Source organism: Marmota flaviventris, chromosome 9, assembly GCF_047511675.1.
Source record: "Marmota flaviventris isolate mMarFla1 chromosome 9, mMarFla1.hap1, whole genome shotgun sequence".
NCBI lineage: Eukaryota > Metazoa > Chordata > Mammalia > Rodentia > Sciuridae > Marmota > Marmota flaviventris.
Window position 1 is genome coordinate 54320357 of NC_092506.1, and position 23548 is coordinate 54343904.

Here is a 23548-nt window from a genome sequence, read left to right on the forward strand (position 1 = left end):
ACTGAGCCACATCCCCAGTTTTTTTTAATTTTTATTTTGAGACAGGGTCTTGCTGAGTTGCTTAGGGCTTTGCTAAGTTTCTGAGGCTGGCTGGAACTTGTGATCCTTCTGTCTCAGCCTCCCGAGCTGCTCGGATTGCAGGTGTGCACCACTGCAACTGGCTAGAAATATATTTCTTTAATGAAATAAAAATATTTATCTTCCTATTCTGGCCAAGCTTATTCCATTTCAAAGGACAACAGTGTATTTTACATATCTCAAAACTTTTGATTCTGTGACTTCAAAATACACATTTAAAGAGTATCTGAAATAGTCTGACATAAAACCATAATAATGTATTTCTAGGTACTTTTGGAAACTTGTTATAAGATTCTCTTATATATACTACTAGCACATTCCTCCTTTCCTCTGCAGGTCAGATCTTTTTAACTTTCTTTTTAACATATATTAGTCAATGAACCTAGTTTGGTAGGATTCTGAATATACCTATTTTAGATTCATGGAAAAATAACACCCACTCATTCCTGTTTTTTTCCATGTTCGTGTAAAAATGTGGTTACTGGTAATATTTTCTTTGAACTTTTAGAATTGAGTAGTTTTTAAAAATAAAATTATCTATTCCTTTGTGAAATGCATAAGAATTTGCTCTGATAATAAATAGATAAAGCTTTAAATTTTGAAAACACTGATATATGTTTTATACCAATATTTTTAGATCTTATTTTTTTTTGCCATAACCCACATTAAGGAATATTTACACCTTGACCAAGTATGCACACAATGTACACACATTCTATAACATATTTGTATAATTAAATATTTCACAGAACTTACTGAGGATCTATGCAAATTCTGATATTATCAGTTCTATTCTACTTCATTTACAAAAATTGGTATCAATCCACCAAAATGATTTTATAACCCATCACTATAATTTGATAAAACACTGTTTTATTTATTTTTTTCCGTTTTTTTAAAAAAATTTTTTATTGTTGGTTGTTCAAAACATTACATAGTTCTTGATATATCATATTTCACACTTTGATTCAAGTGGGTTATGAACTCCCATTTTTACCCCGTATACAAATTGCAGAATCACATCAGTTACACATCCATTGATTTACATATTGCCATACTAGTGACTGTTGTATTCTGCTGCCTTTCCTATCCTCTACTATCCCCCCTCCCCTCCCCTCCCCTCTTCTCTCTCTACCCCCTCTACTGTCATTCATTTCTCCCCCTTGTATTATTTTCCCCTTTCCCCTCACTTCCTCTTGTATGAAATTTTGTATAACCCTGAGGGTCTCCTTCCATTTCGATGCAATTTCCCTTCTCTCTCCCTTTCCCTCCCACCTCTCATCCCAGTTTAATGTTAATCTTGTTCTCATGCTCTTCGTCCCTACTCTGTTCTTAGTTACACTCCTTATATCAAAGAAGACATTTGGCATTTGTTTTTTAGGGATTGGCTAACTTCACTTAGCATAATCTGCTCTAATGCCATCCATTTCCCTGCAAATTCTATGATTAAAACACTGTTTTAGAACATGTTTTTCAGCATCCTTGTAGTCCAATTTTGTTGTTGACATTAACTTTTCCTGTGGTAAGAGATGCTTTTGGTGCTAGTTTTTCTATAATCTCTAGGAGGATTGTGGGATAGGAATTTCCTAAATGATTTTTTTTCTTTCTGCAGATCTCATGTGTGAATATAAATCTAGTACATCATTAACCTAAGGACCTTACCAATTGGAAATTGCAGTTTTCACCTTCAACCTACCATATCCTTTTTGATTATTCTCTTCCTAAAAAAGTGTAAACATCTTTCAAGTTATTTTTGTTGCAGAGCTAAACAAATGGCTGATAGTGACTTGAATAAAATATCTAGACAATGCCCCCACTGTTCATCTACCCTGCAGAATAATGGACTTAGATTATGTTCTTGCGCATCAAACTATTCTCCAGTTTTGGTGGTAGAAATGTCACAGACATCAAGCATTGCCAGTTCAGAAATCGTAGTTTCAGCAGAGAGAAAAAAAGAAAAAAGTATCAGCAGAGAACCTTCTGGGAAAGATTTGGTAAATATCAAGGATTCTACATCTTATTATAAGTTAACATCCCATTATTTAATCCCTTTCTTAATTCCCTCTCATGAGCCCTTGTCAGGTAATTAATTTCCTTCTTAACCATAAAAGAAACATTTCTGGGCTGGGATTGTAGCTCAGTGGTAGAGCACTTGCCTAGCATATGTGAGGCATTAGGTTCGATTCTCAGCACCTCATATAAATAAATAAAGATAAAGGTCCAACTAAAATATTTTAAAAAGAAACATTTCTTACAGAAGAGGTGAGCAAAGTTGGTTAATTGTATGTTTTATGATATTTCCAACTAATACCCAAATTAATTATTTTTCAGGATCCACAACAATTAGCAATGTCTTTCCAGCCCTTTAAACAAATGGGTTATAAGGATTGATTTTTCAAATTGAATCAAATCTGAATTTTTGAGCATTTTCTTCCACTGATGCAGAATGAGACTTATGTCTATGTTTAAATAAAGTGTGATTATGGTTTATTATTTAAGGAAATTTCTGGTTTTCTAACTGGAATTTCAAATATACTTTACAAAAATCAGTTTGCATTAGTTACAAACAATCTATAGATACCCAGTTGAACTGATTTGTCTATATTTATCCACATAAAGAAGAGGCAGTATAGAAGAGTATAGTTGATACAGTACAATTTTTGAGACAGAAAGCAGTTAAATTTAAGAAAAGTCATGTTCTCACTCCCCCAAATTGAACCTGTTTCACATTTTCCCCATCAACTACTATTTACTACTTGAATTATATAGTTATGGCCATGTAGGTGTCTCTGAGTGAGTTATTACTATGTTATCTTAATTCAGAGAATATTGGATTATTTAAATTAGAGTTTGTTATCAACAAGAATATTGTATCTTAAAGTTATTTTTCAAAATTCCTTTTTGGTTCTAGACCTCCAGAACCTCAAATGTAGAAAGAAAACCATGTCAACAACAGTGGAGTCGGTGCAACATTTCAGAAGGAAAAGTTCCTCACATAAGGATGGAGGATGGATCTTCTATTGAGGTATACAGGAAACAAGCGGAAGCTTCTAGGGACTTGCAGGTTGCTTCTAAGTCAGTGGTTAGTGGCAAAAAAAAAAAGATTTCAAAATCAGCTTTTAAGGAAAATAAGTAAAGTAAGGAGGAAAATTTCCATTTTCAAGTATGTCAAAGTTTTTCAAGGAAAAAAACAAACAAGGGAAACAAAAAAAAGCAAGGGAAAGAATTAAATTACAACAGATGGGGTAGAGAGAGAAGATGGGAGGGGAGGGGAGGGGGGATAGTAGAGGATAGGAAAGGTAGCAGAATACAACAGTTACTAATATGGCATTATGTAAAAATGTGGATGTGTAATCGATGTGATTCTGCAATCTGTATTTGGGGTAAAAATGGGAGTTCATAACCCACTTGAATCGAATGTATGAAATATGATATGTCAAGAGTTTTGTAATGTTTTGAATAACCAATAAAAAAATTAAAAAATTTTAAAAAAGTTTTTCAAGGATTAAACTCAGGGGCACTTAACTACTGAGCCACATCCCCAGCCCTATTTTGTATTTTATTTAGAGATAGGGTCTCACTGAGTTGCTTAGCATCTTGCCATTGCTGAGGCTGGCTTTGAATTCGCAATCCTCCTTCCTCAGCCTTCTGAGCTGCTGGGATCACAGGTGTGTACCACTGTAACCCACTCAAAAGTGTTTACTCAAGAAAGTGCAGGCTAAATTTCTTGCTCATAGAGGATGAAATGGACTTCAGTAAAGAAGAGGGCATTTTTATTAGAAAAAAGGAGAACATTTTGGTGTAATGTTGGCTGTCCCTCAAAGTACAGTGCATATGTGGACTCCTTGAAGATGTAGAAGCCACATGACTTTTGATACTTTAGCTGTTCATCTCCTTGGTGATTGATAGGGAGGCCACAGTTTCCCTTGTAATCTTTCTGTCTTTTCCATATTGGATCAATACCAGTATTATTCTTCAAGGATTTTGATTATTATATAAGAATATGAATTAAATATTAGAGCCATTAAAAATTAAATTCTGTCCCTTTAATACGAGATTGAAGAAACTATAATAAAAATAATTACAAGAAGAATTTTCATTCATGTTAAGTAGTTTTTTAAATTGTGTTAGGAGATACTTGGCAATTTATCTGGAGTGATCAGGAAAACTTCCTAGGAAACTTTGACATGAAAAGTTTAAACATTCTTCCTTTAAATAAAAGTTCTGCACTTTACAAAGTCCACAAATTTAGCTATAAGAACTTTTCAAAAAGCAAAATGTGTTCACTGTGAAAGATCATGAACATGCAGATAAAAAGTGAAGAAAATAAAAATCATCACACAGTTTTAGCCAATCTAATTTATTATCTTCAGCTTTTTTCTATTTATGTACCAGTTATACTCTATTTTTCTTCAAAAAGTCTGTTTTAAATTAAGAAATATTTCAAGTATATGTACATTTTAAAGAAATAATCTGAATTTGTATAGTTGAAATTCAAACTTCTTTCCCCCATAGCATGGACAAACTCACTATAAATATTTTTATCATTTCAAAGAGTATAAAGAATGAAGTTACAATCATCTGCAAGTCTACTACCTATAACCACTCTTAATATTTAGATGACATCTGTCCACACACCAATGTAAGTGCCTTATCATACCCACGTGTTGTAAAGGGATTGTAAGTACATGGTTTTCACACTCTGCTATATCATCAACTTCCTCTGTGTCAATAAAAATAGATTTAAATTATCATTTTAACAGCATCCTCTTAAAATTATTAGAGACAAGAAATCATTTTCTCCTTATTTTAACTAGTATATAACACTATCAGAGCAGTTAGTTGAAGAAAACTATAAGTTATAAAACACTGTGCACTCCTCATTTTTAAAAAATCCAACTTAATCAGTACTAAAATACTGTATTTAGAATGTGGTTCCATATATTTAAAGAGGACAATTAAGGTTGGTTTTGTTTTAAAGGACAAGACAAATTTGGGACATAGTTATGAAGAGATTATTCTGTGGGAAAAAAGGGTAAATGACTATATTAATTGAGATTTAATTCACTTTACATACTATATATGTGGGAGTTATATGTAAATATAATAAAAAATAAAATTATACTTTGTCCTATTTTCTGATTAATCATCTGAGTTTTCTGACTTTGATTCTCACTACTACACTATTATGTGGTATTGGGGAAGAGGGAGGAACTAGGTCTTTTAATGGATACAACAGAAACAGCTCTTTAAGGAGCTTCTATTCTGTCTTGGAATAAAACAAAAGCCAAAACAAGCATGATAGTAATAATAGTTTTTGAAGACTAATATAAACATGCTGAAGGGAGTATAAATAAAGTAACAGTCATCGTTGTGCAGAGTTAGGAAGGAAAGCTCTCTGAGAAGGGATTAAGTCATTGGGCATTTCTTGTAGAAAACTAAGAAAGGAGTGTAAGCAGTGAGGAATAGGAGCAGTTGATTTAGCTGTTAAATGATAAGCAGAAAGAGTCTTGGTCTGGATGGTGGAATTGTGGATGTGTTCATTTTCTTCTCAGTGCTAATTTTTTAAATTTTATTTTTTAACTACATGACAGTGGAATGCATTACAATTCTTATTACACATATAGAGCACAATTTTTCATATCTCTGTTTGTATATAAAGTATGTTCACACCAATGATGTCCACCACATTCCACTATCATTGCTAACCCTCTGCCTCCTCCTTTCCCCTCCCACACCTCTTCCCTATCTAGAGTTTGTCTATTCCTCCCATGCCCCCCTCCCTACCCCACTATAAGTCAGAGTCCTTATATCAGAGAAAACATTTGGCATTTGTTGTTTGGGGATTGGCTAACTTCACTTAGTATTTATTATCTTCTCCATCTCCATCCATTAACCTGCAAATGCCATGATTTTATTCTCTGTTATTGCTGAGTAATATTTTATTGTGTATGTATGCCACATTTTAAAATTCATTCATCTACTGAAGGGCATCTAGGTTGGTTCCACAGTTTATCTATTGTGAATTGTGTGGGGGAAAAGGCACACTTGTACATTGCTGGTGGGACTGCAAATTGGTGCAGCCAATATGGAAAGCAGTATGGAGATTCCTTGGAAAACTGGGAATGGAACCACCATTTGACCCAGCTATTCCTCTCCTCAGTGCTAATTTTTATTCAAATTTCTGTCACATATTGCTTTTTCTAAAACAAAATGAGAAAAAAATAAGAGTAATAACTAATAGAGATAATGAAAAAGAGAAAACATTAATTGTAAACAATAAAGCAATTGTTCAATGGGTGTATATATTGATTTTGTAGTATAACTCCGAGTTTTGGGATAATTTTTTTGGTGACTGAATAAATTGTATTTATATATATATATGCAAATGTGTGTGTATATTACCATTCCATTTCTTTTTTCTTCTGAAGATATTTTATTAATATTTATAAAGATATTTCATTAATATTATAGTTTGAAAGTGACTCATTTTACACTTTTGAGTTTTTCCGTATTTCACCATTTGGAATTTTATAGTTTCCCTCCAAAGGGGATAGTTAATAAAATTCATCAAAACTTATTTTTTGTTAATTAAGATTTTTTATGAATACTGAAGCAAATAAGTAGCGTCATCTCTTTGATTTTATCCTGTAACAGAATCTCTCTTCCCTTGAGCGGATACCTGTCAGTATTATGTGCTCATTTTTAATACCCGATGAATGGCAGAGAAAGACAAAAGAACTCTTATTTTGTCTCCAGGATTTCTATACCTTTGGAAGAATATTGGGACAAGGGAGCTTTGGACTGGTTGTTGAAGCTACAGACAAGGAAACAGAAACTAAGTGGGCAATTAAAACAGTGAATAAAGAAAAGGTAGGGCTTGTTAGCAGAATCCCATTGAGGACACAGTGTGGTGTGGGTTGATGTGGGCAGTGCAATTTTTCACACTAATACAAGCTGTGTCTGAGCCTGAGGGCCAGGGCCTGACAGTGGAGAAGTGTGGGCATTGCTCTTGCTTCCTGGGAAGGGACTGATACTTGAGCTCAAGTAGACAAGTGCTATTTGGAAAAAGCAAATGAAAGGATAACACAATCAATATAACCAAATAGGTAAATTTTTACCAGAATGAGTTGAAGGTAAGGGCTGGTGTTCATTAGGATAGGCACAGGGCTGTGGGCTGGAGACATCTTAGCTATAAGTAAGTCCTGATTGTCCCCTGTGGGGTTTTGTTATACTTTTCACCTATCCTTCCATTTGATTCCTCATTGTTAGCTAAAGAATTTTGTTTATTCATCCTATCTGCTCTTTCAGTTTGAACCACTTTGTCTCACAATTGTCTAATACATTGTCACTTGTATTCATTATATTTCTCATTACATTCACTCTTGGAGTGAACAAACGGGCTTCTCTTTGAAGTGGAGTCTAATATACTTTATACCAGAGCATTTTTATCAACTGTAAAAAATTTCTATGCCTGGAAAAAAATCACAACATTATAGTGTTTTCTCCTTGAATCTGTAATGATAAATATTACTTTTGTAAAATTAAACAGTAAGTTTTGAATATATTCTTTAAAAATAAACTGTAGCAAATTTCTCCCTAATGTTCAATAAGGTAACAGATCAATCTTTTTGGGGGGGCACAGGGGATTGAATTCAGGGGCACTCAACCACTGAGCTACATCCCCAGCCCTATTTTATATTTTATTTAGAGACAGGGTCTCACTGAGTTGCTTAGCACTTTGCCATTGCTGAGGCTGTCTTTGAACCAGCAATCCTCCTGCCTCTGCCTTTGGAGCCACTGGGATTACAGATGTGTGCCACCGCACCTGGCACATTTCAAATCTTAATAAGATTAATAAAGCAATTAAGAGTCTTTCTAGAAATCTTTAGAATTCTTTAAGGTTCTAGGAAGCAACCCACAATGCTACCCAGGGTATCCTTTCCACCTTTATTTTGGTTTCAGGTAGGTTAGGGGTCCAGTTTTAGGGCTATATAGACAAGATACTTACTTGCAACTTTAGGAATTACTCTTTCACATACATATTGATGTTGAGAGTTTATGGGAAACTATGATATTACAATAAGATTATATAGGTTAAAGTTACAATATATAATTGAACAAAATTATTGCATTATGAACAGGTCAAGATATTTGGGTTGAGAGAAAGGAACAGAACTAAGATGGCTATTAGGAGAAATTATGTTAACTTTCCATATCTAGTCTAGACAAGAATTCACTCCTTATAGTCACTATTTTTCTTGATCTTCTAGGTTAATCTTAAAATGTGTTTTCATCCTATATGGGTGGGTTATACATGGTAGGGGAAGTGTCAGTATCCTAGACATCCCAAGATGGTATAGATTGAAAAATGAAGTTGAGTGGAAGCAGGAATAACTTTAGATAAAATTTTAACTGGATGATGTGAGCTTTGTGATAAGTCACTTTCCTTTCAGAATTATTTATGTACCTTTCCAAAGTGGGGTTGGGTGGTAAGTGAAGGAGTAAGTCCTTTATTATCCCTGTCAAGGACATTTTAAAATTTGTCCTTTCAAAGACATTTTTATGTGGAACTAGGACTCATAAAGGAAGATAGTGCTTATCCTCAAATAATGGAAATTATCAGTAGGGTTGATGATTTGGGGTGGGGTGGTGGTGGTGAGGGTAGAGAAAACTTCTCTAGAGTTTCTTAGATGACATTGTACATAGTTACCTACATGCTAAATGAAGTCCTTGTGCTCCCTGGAGTGTTCCTGCCTTTACCTTTGCTACCAGGCATGGTAAATGTTAGCTGTTAGGAGTTAAAGTAGGGATTAGGTTGATCTGAAAGCAAGGTAGTCTCTGCCTCTTTAGGTTAATCAGGGGATCAGGAAGAAACATAATCCAGGGTTGAATGCAGAATCTCACTGCCTATGTATTTTTTCTTTTTTTTTGGGGGGGGGTACTAGGGATTGGTTCTAGAGGTGTTCTACCACTGAACTATACCCCCAGCCCACTTTATTTTTTAAATTTTGAGACAGGGTCTCACTAAGATGCCCAAACTGGTCTCAAACTTGCAATCCTCCTGCCTCAGCCTCCCTAGTAGGTGGGATACCAGGTGGGATTCCAGGAAATGTATGTATTTCCTTTGATATACATAAGTTAAATAAAAACAAAACAGCAACAAAAGAAAAACATTTTGTTATAAAAACATCTCCAATTTGTGTCCCTAGAAAATTTTGTTTTTATTATGTTAACATCAAAAGGTCAATATGATTTTGAGGGAAATATCAAAAAGCATACTAAAAATTAGAATAATTTTGTGAGGGGACAGATGCCATCTTGTAGCTAATTTACAGAAACAGTTTAAGAGATAGATGTAGTTTGAGGCCAAACTAAATATAATTTGAAATTGCATGAAGGAAAGAAGAGCATAATTTAGTCTGATCATGGGATAAACTAAATGATATCATTTAAAAAGGAAATTTCTCAGGTAATATAGATAAAAGCAAAAAGCAATTTTATATCGAGGAATGTGAGAGTGACATTCAAATGTGAAATCTATGTTTTTTCATTGATTAAGGCTGGAAGCTCTGCTGTGAAGTTACTTGAACGGGAGGTGAATATCCTAAAAAGCGTAAATCATAAACACATCATACATTTGGAACAAGTATTTGAGACACCTAAGGTAAAGTTCTATCGGATACTATGTTTTGAAAGTTGTTACTATTGCAAAATGAATATAATTTCATTCTGCAGTAATTCCTTTGGGGCACAGTTGTTCATGTCCTTGGCATGAGTCTGACATTGGAGATTGATGAGAATATTCTGGAGGACTTTTATTATTGATTGTATAATTAGGTGTCTGATGATTGATTGATGTCTTTAGTAATATGTTCTGGGTGGCATGGTGGAAACAAATGTTTAAAATTACAACTTCATACTCAACCAGTTAGTGATTAGAGCTTCCTTAGAGATGGCATTCCTTTAGCTTTGGTTCTTAGTCTCTCCATTAGAATTTCTTGGAATACTGTCATAATTTTGAAAAATTAGCTTTATAATCAGCTTGGCATAGTATATTTGGTATTATGTATAAAACATTTCATCATCTGTATCATTCCAATGTGTTTTTTTCTTTCCTAAATGTTATCATTTTTCTATTTAAATGCCTGTAATTTTCACTTAGAGTTGTTTAGAAGCCTGGCTTATTTTCAATTTTGCCTCTAGATTTTTTAGTGCTTGTGGACTTGGGTGTTTCTCGGCTTGGAAGTACTATGATATAGTGGTTAGTTATGTAGATTCCAAGATCAGATTTCCTGTGCATTTGAATCCTGATTCTACCACTTACTAGCCATAAGACCATGACCAAGGCATTCAATTTCTCTATTCCTCATTTGCTCATCTGTAAAATGGATTTAATAATAGTGTTGATTTCATTTGTACATTGAAGGATTAAATGGGAAAATGGATATGAAGTATCTGTTTCATTAAATGTTAGTTATTGATTTTCATTTTCTTTGACAGTTTTTAAGGGTCCTCTGTTCATTTTTTCCAACATTTTTTCTTTCCATATTTTATTTTGTATAATTTATATTGATGTGTCTTCATGTTCAGTAATCTCTTCTTCTATAATGTTAAGTGTGCTATTAATCTCTTCCAGTGGAAATTTTATTTATGTATGTGTGTGCATGTATGTGTATGTGTGTGTGTATGTATGTGTATATATGTACATTCCATGTGTCTACTTAACATACCTAATCTTTCTTCCTTCTTGAAGTCATAATAACTATTTTAATGTCCTTTTGCTGCTAATTTTACATTGTATCATTTCTAGAACAGTTTCAACTGATTGATATTTTTCTCCCTTTATTATGGGTTATATTTTCAGACTTTGTACACCTATTAATTTTTGGTTGGATACCAGGCATTCTGAATTTTACCTTTTTGGATACTTCACATTTTTATATTCTTTTTTTTTCAAATTCTTATTGCTTTTATTTTCTTTTCTCTTTTTAAATTAATGTGTTACAATTATACACAATAGTGGACTTTATTATGCCCCATTCATACATGCACATAGCATAATTTAATTAATCTCATTCCCCAGTATCTTCCCTTTTCCTCCCCCGATCTGCTTGCTCTACACTTCTAATCTCCCTTCCATTCTTATTATTATTTCAATTAGTACATTATATATATATATATATATATATACACATATACATATATATATGAATACATATATGTAGAGAATACATACATACATAGAATACATATATAGAAAGTATATATATTACATATATACAAAATCCACTGGGGTTTATTCATACATGGACATAGTATAATTGGGTAGATTTTGTTACCCTTTATTTTCCCATGTTCTCCCCTCCTCCCTCTCTCTCTGGATACCCTTCCTCTACTCTGTTGGACTCCCTTTTGTTTTCATGCAATCACCCCTTTTTTCTCTGTCTCTCTACATTTGCATATGAGAAAAAATTTTCTATCATTGACTTTCTAAGTCCTGCTTATTTCATTTAGCATGATGTTCTCCAGTTCCATACATTTACCAGAAAATGACTAAATTTCATAATTTATGAAAAGCTTCGTTGAGTATATATACCACATTTTCTTTATCCATTTGTATGTTGAGGGGAACCTAGAGAAGTTCTATAACTTGGCTATTGTGAACTGCACTGCTATAAGCACTGATGTACATGTATCACTATAGTATGTTGATTTTAGTTCTTTTGGATAAATCACAAGGAATGGGATAGCTGGGTCATATGGTGGTTTCATTTCTAGTCTTTTTGAGGAATCTCCATAGTGATTTCCAAAGTGGTTGTACTAATTTGCCATCCTACCAAATATATATAAGTGTACCTTTCCCCATTATTTTCACCGTGTATTATTATTTGTATTCTTTTTTATTGGTTCTTTTTAGTTATGCATGACAATAGGATTCATTTTGACATAATTATAAAAGCATAGGATGTAATTTGTTCTAATTCAATCCTCAGTACTACCCCTTTCTCTCCCCCTGTTACCTTCCCTCTACTCTACCGATCTTTCTGCTATTTACTTATACGTTTTTTTTATTAGTGTATTTTAGATGTACATGATGAGATTCACTGAGGCATATTTATATATGTACACAGAAAAGTTAGGTCAGATTCATTCCACTGTCTTTCCCTATCCCATCTCACCTCCCTTCCCTTCATTCCCCTTTGTATTCTTTGTATTCTTGATGGCTGCCATTCTAACTGGAGTCAGATGAAACCTCAAGTGTAGTTTTAATTTGCATTTCCCTTATTGATAGGGATGTTGAATATTTTTTCATATATTTATTGGCCATCTATATTTCTTTTTTAGAGAAATGTGTTGATAATATTTGTCCATTTATTGATTGGGTTATTTGGGTTTTTTGAAGTTAAGTTATTTTGAATTCTTTATATATTCTGAATATTAATCCTCAGTTGGAAGAGTAACTAGAAAAAATTTTCTCCCATTCTGTATGCTCTCTTTTCATGCTCTTGTTACCTTTGCTTTGTAGAAGCTTTTTAATTTGATGCCATTCCACTTATTGATTCTTGGTTTTATCTCTTGAGCTTCAGAAGTCTTATTAAGAAATTGGTACCTGTACCAGATATTTTTATATTCTTAAAACTGTTCTTGACCTTTAATCTAGCATATAGTTAAGTCACTTGGAAATAGTTTGATACTTTTGAATCTTGCTTTAATCTTTGTTAGGTGGCACCAGAGCAGCCCTTAGTCCAGGACTCATTTTCCCTACTACCAAGGTTCAAGCCTTCTGAGTATACACACTCTATTCAATGTCCCATGAATTATGATATTTTTCTTTTCTTTTTATTTATACATGACAGCAGAATGCATTACAATTCTTACTACACATATATAGCATGATTTTTCATATCTCTGATTGTATACAAAGTATATTCATACCAATTTTTGTCTTCATACACATACTTTGGATAATAATGACCATCACATTCCTCCATCATTTCTAAACCCATGCTGCCTTTCTTCCCTTCAAACCCCTCTGCTCTATCTAATAGTTAATGGGAACACAAACTGTTCCTGGCCATGTGTAAGCTCAAGTGATTGTTCCCTCAGCTCCTTTTGCATGTTTATTTTCCCAGTTTTGGGAATGAATCATGTGCTGATTAGTACTCTAATCATATGCTGAAGAATTGAGGAGGCAAATCTCTGGAGCTTTCTGTCTGTATAGCTTTATCCTTCTGTTATACTTTTCCTATGAACTCCCAGCTCCACCTCTTTGACCCATGGAGGCTGCTGGCCCCTGCTTGATTTCTCTCTCCCTGCCTGTAGTCTGGAAATTCTCCAGTCAGGAAGCAAGGATAATCATGGGGCTTGCCTCTTGTGTTTCCTTTCTCCAAGAGATTTCTTCTTTATGCTGCCTGGTATCACATTTTTGTTTGTTTTTAGGTCAAATCTGCCTCTCCCTAACTTGTAAACACTCACAAATGTTTAGACTTTCCACTGAAGGCGTTTTAAAGAAATGGTTCCCATTTCTTTACTAGTGATCATCCAGTCTGCATATGCTAGTTTATCATGACTCTAAACATTCTCTAGATCTACCCAATTGTTTCTAATGATTATAAAAAGAATTTGTTTTTATAAATGTTACTGATATAATTTTGATCAAATTGCATTTAAAATTGACATCAGTTAATATTGTAACCCCTACTAATGCAACTTTCCCTCTGTGTACCAGTGATCCTGTCAATGAAGAAAGTATGGCCCAGTTCAAAAGCTTATTTATGTGTCAGACTTTGCAGATAACTTTTGATATTCTAAAGCAGTGTGAAGTTCAGTGAATCAGAATTGTGTCTGTAAGAAGAAAGGATGTTAACCTTCTCTTCCTGCTTTAATGTTTATGGATTGAACACTGAAGTTGTATTAGCAGTGGTTATAAGAGCAGAATCAGACCCCCAAATCTTTTTTAAAAGTTTTTTTAGTTGTAGATGGACAATGCCTTTATTTTATTTATTTTTATGTGGTGCTGAGGATTGAACCCAGTGCCTGATATTTGCCAGGTAAGTGCTCTACCACTGAGCTACAACCCCAGCCCCAGACCCCCAAATCTTAAGAACAACAGAAATCTAGCAGCAGAGGTTAGAATGGAGATGCAGAGAGTAGTCTCTATCCATAGCAATGCATGTGAAAAAGACTTGCATTTTGGTTGATTGTGAATCATTTTGACTCAATAGATGACTTAACTATTGGAATATCTAAAGAGATATTAATATGCCTTAAAAGAAACAGCAGGGCTAGGGATGTGGCTCAAGCAGTAGCGTGCTTGCCTGGCATGTGCAGGGCGCTGGGTTCGATCCTCAGCACCACATAAAAATAAAATAAAGATGTTATGTCCACCAAAAACTAAAAAATAAATATTAACAAATTCTCTCTCCCTCTCTCCCTCTCCCTCTCCCTCTCTCCCTCTCTCTCTCAAAAAGAAAGAAAGAAAGAAACAGCAAATATGCAAGAGGCCTTTCATCTGTATCTTCTTACTGCTCCACCCAATTAGTCATTGAGCCCCACTGTTTCTTCCTCCTAGGTATTTTTCAAATCTTTTTTTCCTCCTCCTTCTTGTTTGTATTCTGTTCCTCATACCTGCCCACTATCAACAGAAGTCAGCACTGGTCTGCTGCCCATTTTCTTATGGCCTATAAACTAAGTTGTCTCCGTTTTCAAATTATTGAAAAAAATGCAAAAGAATAATATCTTATGACTTGTGAAAATTATATGAAACTCAAATTTCCAAGTCCATAAATAGAGTGTTTTTGTATTGTTTATGGCTGCTTTCATACTACAGCAGCAGAGCCAGGTAGTTATGAAAGAGACTGGCTTGCAAAGCCTGTAATATTTACTCCTGGGTTTGGCCTGTATAGAAAATTTTTGCTGAGCCCTGATGTTACACTGCTGCTAGAGTGTTCATTTGGAAATGCAAAATTGATAATATCATACAACATTCCCCCTTCCAAACACTATCTTAAAATATTCAGTGGCTTATTGCATGTGGGAAAAAAAAATCTATACTCTTGAGGATGATATCCAAGACTTTATACCAACTGGCACCAACCTGTTCTTTCTAGCTTCTTCCCCACCACTTCTTTCCTCCTCACCCTATCAAGCTTCTAATGTTATTAATGCTGAGATATTTGTTGTCCTTTTAATAGCTGATGTTGTTTCAAATTTATACCGTGTACTCTGCCTGATCTTCCCCTACATTTTCTACCCACAAATCCCTGTTCAAACACCTAGATCTGGCTTTAATGTCTCTCCTGTGAGCATTCTTTTTTTTTTTTTTTTTGTAGTTGTAGTTGGATGGCATGCCTTTATTTTATTTGGTTTTTGTTTGTTTGGTTTTTGTGGTTCTCAGGACTGAACCCAGTGTCTCACACATGCCAGGCAAGTACTCTGCCACTGAGCTACAGCCCCAGCCCTCCTGTGAGCGTTCTTTAGGCAGAGAAGAACTGCCCCTCCCCCATAACCCTATCACATTTTGGGCCATTAGCACTTACCAATGATTCTGTAATTGTAACTAAATTGGGAACTTGTTGGGAGTAAAGACTATGTCTTATGTTCTTCTAGTATCCAGTTCAGTATCCTGTACATAATAGATAAAATTATTTTTGAATGAATTAATGATGATTAAGATTGTGATCATGTAATACAATATATAACATTTTAAGGATACACAGCTATATAATTTGCTCTCTCTTGCTCTCTCTCTTTTAAATATATAATGTCAGAAAATGTACCTTGTGATGGAGCTTTGTGAGGATGGAGAACTCAAAGCAGTTCTGGATAGGAAAGGGCATTTCTCAGAGAATGAGACAAGGTGGATCATTCAAAGTCTTGCATCAGCTATAGCATACCTTCATACTAAGGGTAAGAAGAGGATCATCCAACTCATTGAGTCCATAATGCAGATATCACTTTTGTTTAAGGGTAATTGTATTCACAGTCATATAAATAACACTTGGTAATATAGAAGACTTGTTTGCTATTTTGTAGTTTTCCCTTTATGTATAGATACATTTTAATTAGAAACAAACAGATTCACAATTACATTTTACATAGACAAAGAAGCAGTTATGAACATTGCTTTTTTTTTTTTTTTTTTTTGATAGTGCTGGGGATTAAACACAGACCTTTGCATGTGCTAAGCAAGCACTCTACCACTGAGCTGCACCTTGAGTCCTATGAACATTTCTGTTTAGTGATTTAAAAAGCAGACAATATATCCAAAGTAGAAAAAACAATATTAAAGGTGAAATTTCCTAAAAATTTATATATTAATAACATTAAAAATGTGTATGTTCTAGGCTTTCTTTTTTGTACTTTCAAATTTATTGTTAGAGTGCTAAGTTCACACCAAAATTGAGCAAAAGGTTCAGCAATATCCCTTAAACTCCCTGCACTCACATATATAAGGCATTTTCCACTATCAAAATCCCATACCAGAGTGTTCCAGTTATTAAAATTGATGAACCCACATTAACACATCACTATCACCCAAAGTACATAGTTTACATTAGGATTCATTGTTGGTGTTGTACATTCTGTGGGTTTTGACAAATGCATAATGATATTTATCTACTATTAAGGCATCATGTAGAGTAGTTTCACAGTACTTTAAAAACGACATTTAACGATTATTGTAATTATTCTTTGACTTTTCTGTTCTTTGATGTTACTGCTGCTGCTTTGCCTCATGCATCTTTTTTTTTTTTTCTTCAAGGTTAGTTTGGCTTACCATATGACTTTAGAACTGTCTCATCTTTCAGATGAGAAAAAACTTTGTTCCCAAAAGGTTCAGTGACATGTTTGGTGGGGCAGAGCTGGTACTAGATCTCAGGTTCCTTTAGCAGATTTTTCCTGAGCGCCTATTGTACTGTTACTGATCTTAGAGTTACACAGATTAAAAGATAAGGCATCTTCCCTCAAGGAACTCAAGCTAGTGAGAGATTGAGCGTAAAAAACATTTGTAATCAAATATGAAAATTTCTCTGGTGGAGAACCCTGTGAAGTTCAAGAAACACAGGAGTGTTAATATATCATTTGATTTTGAATGTCAGAAAAGAATTCAGAGGAAACAATATTCAATCTAGGAATACAAACTTAGACAAAAAAGGGAGGGCATTCCAGACAGAGGGGAAACTGTTTTTGCAAAGGCTTAATATTATGCTCATGCCAATCCTCCCATATTAAGCTATAACTTCAGTATAATTCCAAACCAAATTTTTATAGCATTTTCCTAAAACTTGATTAGATTATTCTAAAACAGGTGAGAATAGATAGTACAACAATGAACAGCAATGAGGGAGCAGGGAGACTTGCCCTGCCAGGGATCAAAATACACCATAAGGATATATTAATTAAAACTGTGTGGTATTTATGTAAGAAAAGACAAGCAGAGGAACAGAACAATACAGATTCCAAAAACAAAACCTGTAAATTGTGTAAGGAAAATATAAATGACTAGATATAATTACCACTGCAGGGCTCATTCAACTCCATTTTTCCAGCAATTAAACCCTTAACTTTTAAATCTAGAGAAATGATTGCTATGGATATGAATTGAATTAATTATTTGCAAAGGAAGAATTTTTACATGATTATTTGCAGGTATACAAAAATACTACTTAAACTCTAACATGTTCAACTAAAGATTTTATGTCTCAAGGATTTTTTTATTTTAACATACCAAGAGTATGAAATGTATGCTGATGTTATAGAAAAATATACTGAAATAAATATAGTTTATATACATATAGCCAAATTAAAGTGTGTTAAAATTCTTATATTGACAGTAGCACATATTTAGAAGTAAAGAATTAATCTCTTCTTTTGAAGTTCTAAGGATATGGGCAACATTACTGTACTTCTAACACCATCTCCCTCCTCCTCGGAAGGTCACCTTGGCCAGGATCATCCTCCACACTTAACCAGGCCACACATCATGAAGAGCAACCAGTTGGGGCAACAAGGGAATGGGTAGAGATGAGGGAGACAAAAAAAAAAAAAAAAAGGCTTCATAGGGTTAGAAATGTAGGGAAGATGGTTTGTAAGATTTATACCCTGCCCCCCACCATTCCATTTTCAGCAGTGGATTGTAATTTGTTAAATACATTTATTCGTCTTATTGATGTACCCTTTATTTTTCTGTTATACATTTCATTTGACTTGTTTGTTTTCTTGATAGATATAGTACATAGAGATCTAAAACTGGAAAACATATTGGTAAAAAGCAGCTTTGTTGATGCTAACAATGAAATGAACTTAAATATAAAGGTAAGATATTAAAAATGATGATAAATATTTCCCTATAAATAGTTTATTAGCAAAGTGGCAGAGTACAACTTTTAGATATATATCAATTGCTTTTAAGCAGCCAGAAAATAAGTTACTTGTGCTAAAAAATAAAAAATTCACAAAAGAGGTTGTAACTGACAAGAATAATTTTACAAGTGGTGTTTTTTAAAGTACATACTCATTTGGATGTTCTAAATCATTAGTTAATAGCAAGCAAACAGATGCTCTGAATTCTAATTAATTTCAGAATTATGCCTGGTAATTTGATGTAAATGTGTTACAGATTTAGAGAAAAACACACCTTGGCTGTGCTTTTGATGCTAAATTAATGCTACAGTCTGTATTTCTCATTGAAAATTTTCCTGGGTGTTAATATTTATGTCTTAAGTGCAATTACTGTGCCAAGTGTTTATTCTTGAAGATTTTATTCCTTAATGTCAAATAAATGATAGGATATATTATTTATTACTCAGCACTTTAATAGTGGCTGCTTTCAAAATACATACATGTTTTTATCTCGGAATAAAATGTTGTCTGTGAGTAACTTGCTGTTGCTGAAGCTAAGTCCTTAGAAAAAGTTCAACGCAGTACTTTTGGTTTACTGAAGTAAATGTTCCTAAATAGTTCCATTGTAAACTCCATGAAGTCAGGAATTGTGTATGTCTTATGCTCTGTTGGAACCTTGATTAGTCCCTGAGACATAGAATGTACTCAACTAATCTTTGGCAAATGAAGAAATTGATGCTCTCCAAGAACTAAATTGGATTGTGAAGGCTTTGGTCTACTTGATGTCTGTACAGGTTTTCTGTAGAGAAAGATGTATCATAATGCTCAAAGTAGGTATTTGTGAAAATGCCTGGAAAAATTGATTCATATTTTAGAAAAATAGTGATATCACATGTTAACTAGGAACATTTTCTTACTCCATAAGGTACTAAAAGCTTTGCATTTAGTGAGTACCAAGAGGCTGTATTTGGTTGTATGATGAATAGATTTGTCTGTTTTTCTGCTTTTGGCTCAAGAGTCTTCTACCATGGGAGACAAGACCAAGGGTACACACTCAATATTTAATAACCAAATGTTTAGTTACTAAGATTTAGAATGGAGCAGAAAGACTGCAGCTGCAAGCAGTAGGCCTCTAGAGTATTCTTAGTTACACTGCATTATTATAAGCTTTTTTCTTGTTAATTTGATTCTCATAGTTTTTAATAGGATAGTAATTGTTTTAATTAGTATACTCTAGAATCAAAAGGAAATCATAGTAAAGAAAAGGTAGTATTTACCAATTATAAATAACTATAAAAAGGGTATTTCAGTGAATGCCCATAAGGGTAATGATTTGATTTATAACAGTGCTTTAAACTGGAACATATCTTGAGTATCAGGAAAATAGATGATACACTAAGGCTAGAATGTATTTTGCAATGAAAAAAGTTAGATCCCTTCTTTCAAGATACAACTCCTATTTTGAACTGGTGAATTTAATCAGAGGCATGAACAAGTTCTCTCAAGATCTGAGAAACCAGATTGTGGTTTCTTCCCCACACACAGAGAGGTGGGTGGGGAGATAAAAGTCTTTTTAGTTAATACAAGTCTTTTTAGTTAATAAAAGTCTTTTTAGTTAATAAAGTTCCCACCCATAGGAATAGCTAAGTAAATGCAATTACGATGTGGTGAAAGTCCTATCTTCAGAATGAGTGAAGTCTGGAATAGGAAAATGGGTGACTATGCCTGCTTTTTTTCTTCTAGGTGACTGATTTTGGCTTGGCAGTAAAGAAACATGGTAGGGCTGAAGCCATGATGCAGGCCACATGTGGAACTCCTATCTATATGGGTAAGTTAGTAGACTTAAAAGAATTTTTTTTTCCTCTGTAAAAAGTAGAACAATTAGTGTAGAGTGCAATTTAAATGATTTGATTTTGCCATCATGACTTAATGGCCCTTGATCAAGCAACATTTTCTTTCGTAGGTTAAATAATTTCAATTGTTCTAGCATTTTTCTCATAATTCTTACTTTCAGTGATTGTTGAAATTTTTGTTGTTTCTCTGGGATCTTCTTAAAGTTATTTTTATCTCTTAGGTAATCATACCTCAAACTTACTGTTTTTGTTAAATCACACTAAAATCACATGTATGTTTTGCTTCTTTGCATTTTTGTTCAATTTTATTGCCATCAATTTTTCATAAAGATTGGTTGATTAAATGTATTTTTTAAACCAACACATTTCCTTTTTCTAAATGTAATTTTAAACAGCTTATTAAGGTTTAATTAAATACCATAAATAGGTACAATTCATTGATTTTTCATATATTCACAGAGTCATACAGCCATCATCACAATTCAGTTTTAAAACAACATATTCACAGAGTATACAGCCATTATCACAATTCTATTTCAAAAGTTCCCTCATGCCCGTTTGTACTCAATCTCATTTTTATCCTACCCTCAAGTAGCCACTGATTATTCTAGACTTCCCTCTTTTTTTCCCCCTCTCTCTAGAAATTTCTTTTCTGGATATGTCATACAAAAAGAATCATATGATAATGTGATCTTTTATACTATGATGACTTTTATGCCTTACCATAATATTTTTGAGCTACATCTATGTTGTAGAATTTGTCTCTAGTTTGTTCCTTTATATTCCTAAATAGTTATATAGCATGGGTATGCCACACTAGCTGATGCACTCGTGGTTGTTTCTAGTGTGAAGTTATTACAAATAATGCTGTTATGAACATTCATGCTGAAGTCTTTGTGAGGACATGTCGTTTCATTTTCCTTGGGTATTTACCTAAGAGTGAAATTGCTGAGTCATATGTTAAGTGTATGTTTAACTTTTTAAGAAATTGACAAACTTGTTTTCCATGGTGGCTGTTACCATTCCACCAGTAGTGTTTTAGGATTTCAATTTTTTCTCATCCTTGCCAACTCTCCAACTCTTCCCCCCACCCCACCCCACCCTGAACCCCCCTCCCACCAGTACTGGGGATAGAGCCCAGGGTCTGCTACATTCCTAGCCTTTAAAACATTTTTTATTTTGAAACAGGGTCTCACTGAGGTTGTTAAGGCTGAACTTGAACTTCCTATCTTCCTGCTTTAGCCTACGGAGAAGCTGGGATTAAAGGCATGTGCCACTGCCCTTCGCTACTTACCAACTTTTGATATTAACTATCTTTTAAATTGTAGCATTGTAGTGGGTATAAAGTGTTATATCATTGTGGTTTTTAATTTGCATTTCCTAATGGTTAATATTGTTGAGTGTCTTATTCATAATATCCTCTCTGTTGAAATGTCTTTAATATATGTGTGTGTGTGTATGTAGTTTCATTAATAGATTATAAAATGTTGAACCACTCTTGCATATTTGTAAGGTTGCTTTAATATATTGCTCTATTCAATTTGCTACCACTTTATGTAGGAACTTTGACTGTTGCTTTCTTCTTTTTGTGCTAGGGTATGCTGGCACCATTTAAAAATTAAAAACAATGTTCACTTTTTATATGCCCATGAACATTTTACATAATAGATGTTATATATTAATAGTTTGAAATTTCCCTTTAAAGGTTTTTGGTCCTGTTATCCTTTGCAAATATTGTTTCTGTTATATTTTTCATTTATACTGCATTATTTCAGTTTTCACTTCTTGAATAATTTTGATAATATTGACTGTTTTCTAGAAATTGTTATTTCATTGGCATAAATGTGCATATTGCATATATATATATATATATATATATATATATATATATAGTGTTAAAGAGAAGTGCTGAGGACAAAAAATTAAACAGGGAGGAGGAGGATGATAGTATCTTTTTTTATCAAGTTAAAATGAGAATTAAATGAGAAAATAGGAGTAAAGAGCTTAAAACAGTGCTTGGCACTTAGAGCTCAATTTTTGCTCCTGTACTAACACAAATTTTTATTTTTTTTTTTTGTTCAAATTTGTTAATAGTTAGAGCAGTTTCTTGGGCTTTTTAAGAACTAGCTCATATCTTACAGTATTTGGATGGCTTTTTCATAAATTTCTACTTTTATCTTTCTGAGTTCATTCTCTTTTTCTTTTGGTCTGCACATGCCTTTAATCCCAGTTTCTCTGGAGGCTAAAGCAGGAAGATAAGAAGTTCAAGGCCAGCCTCAACAACCTCAGTGAGACCCTGTTTCAAAATAAAAAAAAATTTAAAGTCTAGGAATGTAGCATGCATGAGGCCCTGTGCTCCATCCCCAGTACTCGGGGGTGGGGGGTGGAGTTAGCAAGGATGTGAAAAAATTGAAATCCTAAAATCCTAAAAAATGGAAATCCTCAGTTGAATGCTTGTTTATTATCAGTCTTCTTGTTTTCTAATAAGTACATGTAAAGCTATGAATTTTTCTTCTCTTTTGGCATACAGTGTTCTAATTGTGATTCATCTCTTACTACACTATAATTTTAGATTTAGTCTTCTTTAAGCCAACAATTATTTAGAGGTGTGTTTAGAATTTTCCAGGTGACTGGGATGTGTTTAATGTTCATGTAAATGTGAGTTTATTTTCATGACCTTTTGGATCATCTGTCTAGTTTTCTTATTGTATCTTTATGATTGTATCTTGAAGATTTTCAATTTCCCTTGATCTCTGAAAGTTATTAAAATCACCCACCAAGATAGGGTTTTAACTAGTTCTTTTTGTAGTTATAGTAGATTTTTTTAAAAAAATTCACTTTGTAGAAATAAAATTTATATACAGTAAAATACACACATTTTAAATGTAAAGTTGAATGAGTTTTAAAAACTTCATATACTCATGTAATCACCACCTCAATGAAGATTTAGAACATGTCTATCATCCTATAAAGTTCCTCTGTGTCCATTTCAGTCAACCTCCTATCTAGGTCCCAGAAACCACTGATGATTTCTATCACCACAATCAGTTTTGCTTGACTAGACATTTTATGTAAATTTAATTATATAGTATATATTCTTTTGTGCCTATCTTCTTTGGTTCCATATGATTTTGAGATTTTTTTGCATGTTGTTATATCAGTATTCATTTTTATTGCTTTTTTGCCTGCTTGATACTAAAGTTTTTAAATTGTTTTATCTTATTTTGGAAAAGGCTACTTTAGATTCTGTTCATATCTTCCCGTTGGCAAAA

At 33.6% G+C, this 23548-nt stretch overlaps 1 protein-coding gene across 2 annotated transcripts in view; it reads left to right on the top strand.

The window, feature by feature from the left end:
* The first annotated feature begins 1850 nt into the window (after positions 1–1850).
* Stk33 (serine/threonine kinase 33) overlaps positions 1851–23548 on the top strand; it is a 77849-nt gene continuing 56151 nt past the window's right edge. For both annotated transcript variants that reach the window (XM_027942410.1, XM_027942409.1), the window contains exons 1-7: positions 1851–2072; positions 2990–3103; positions 6838–6951; positions 9641–9745; positions 15852–15990; positions 18308–18396; positions 20167–20251. In XM_027942410.1, coding sequence (XP_027798211.1) covers positions 1851–2072; positions 2990–3103; positions 6838–6951; positions 9641–9745; positions 15852–15990; positions 18308–18396; positions 20167–20251 — 868 coding nt within the window. The remainder of the gene's footprint in view (positions 2073–2989; positions 3104–6837; positions 6952–9640; positions 9746–15851; positions 15991–18307; positions 18397–20166; positions 20252–23548) is intronic.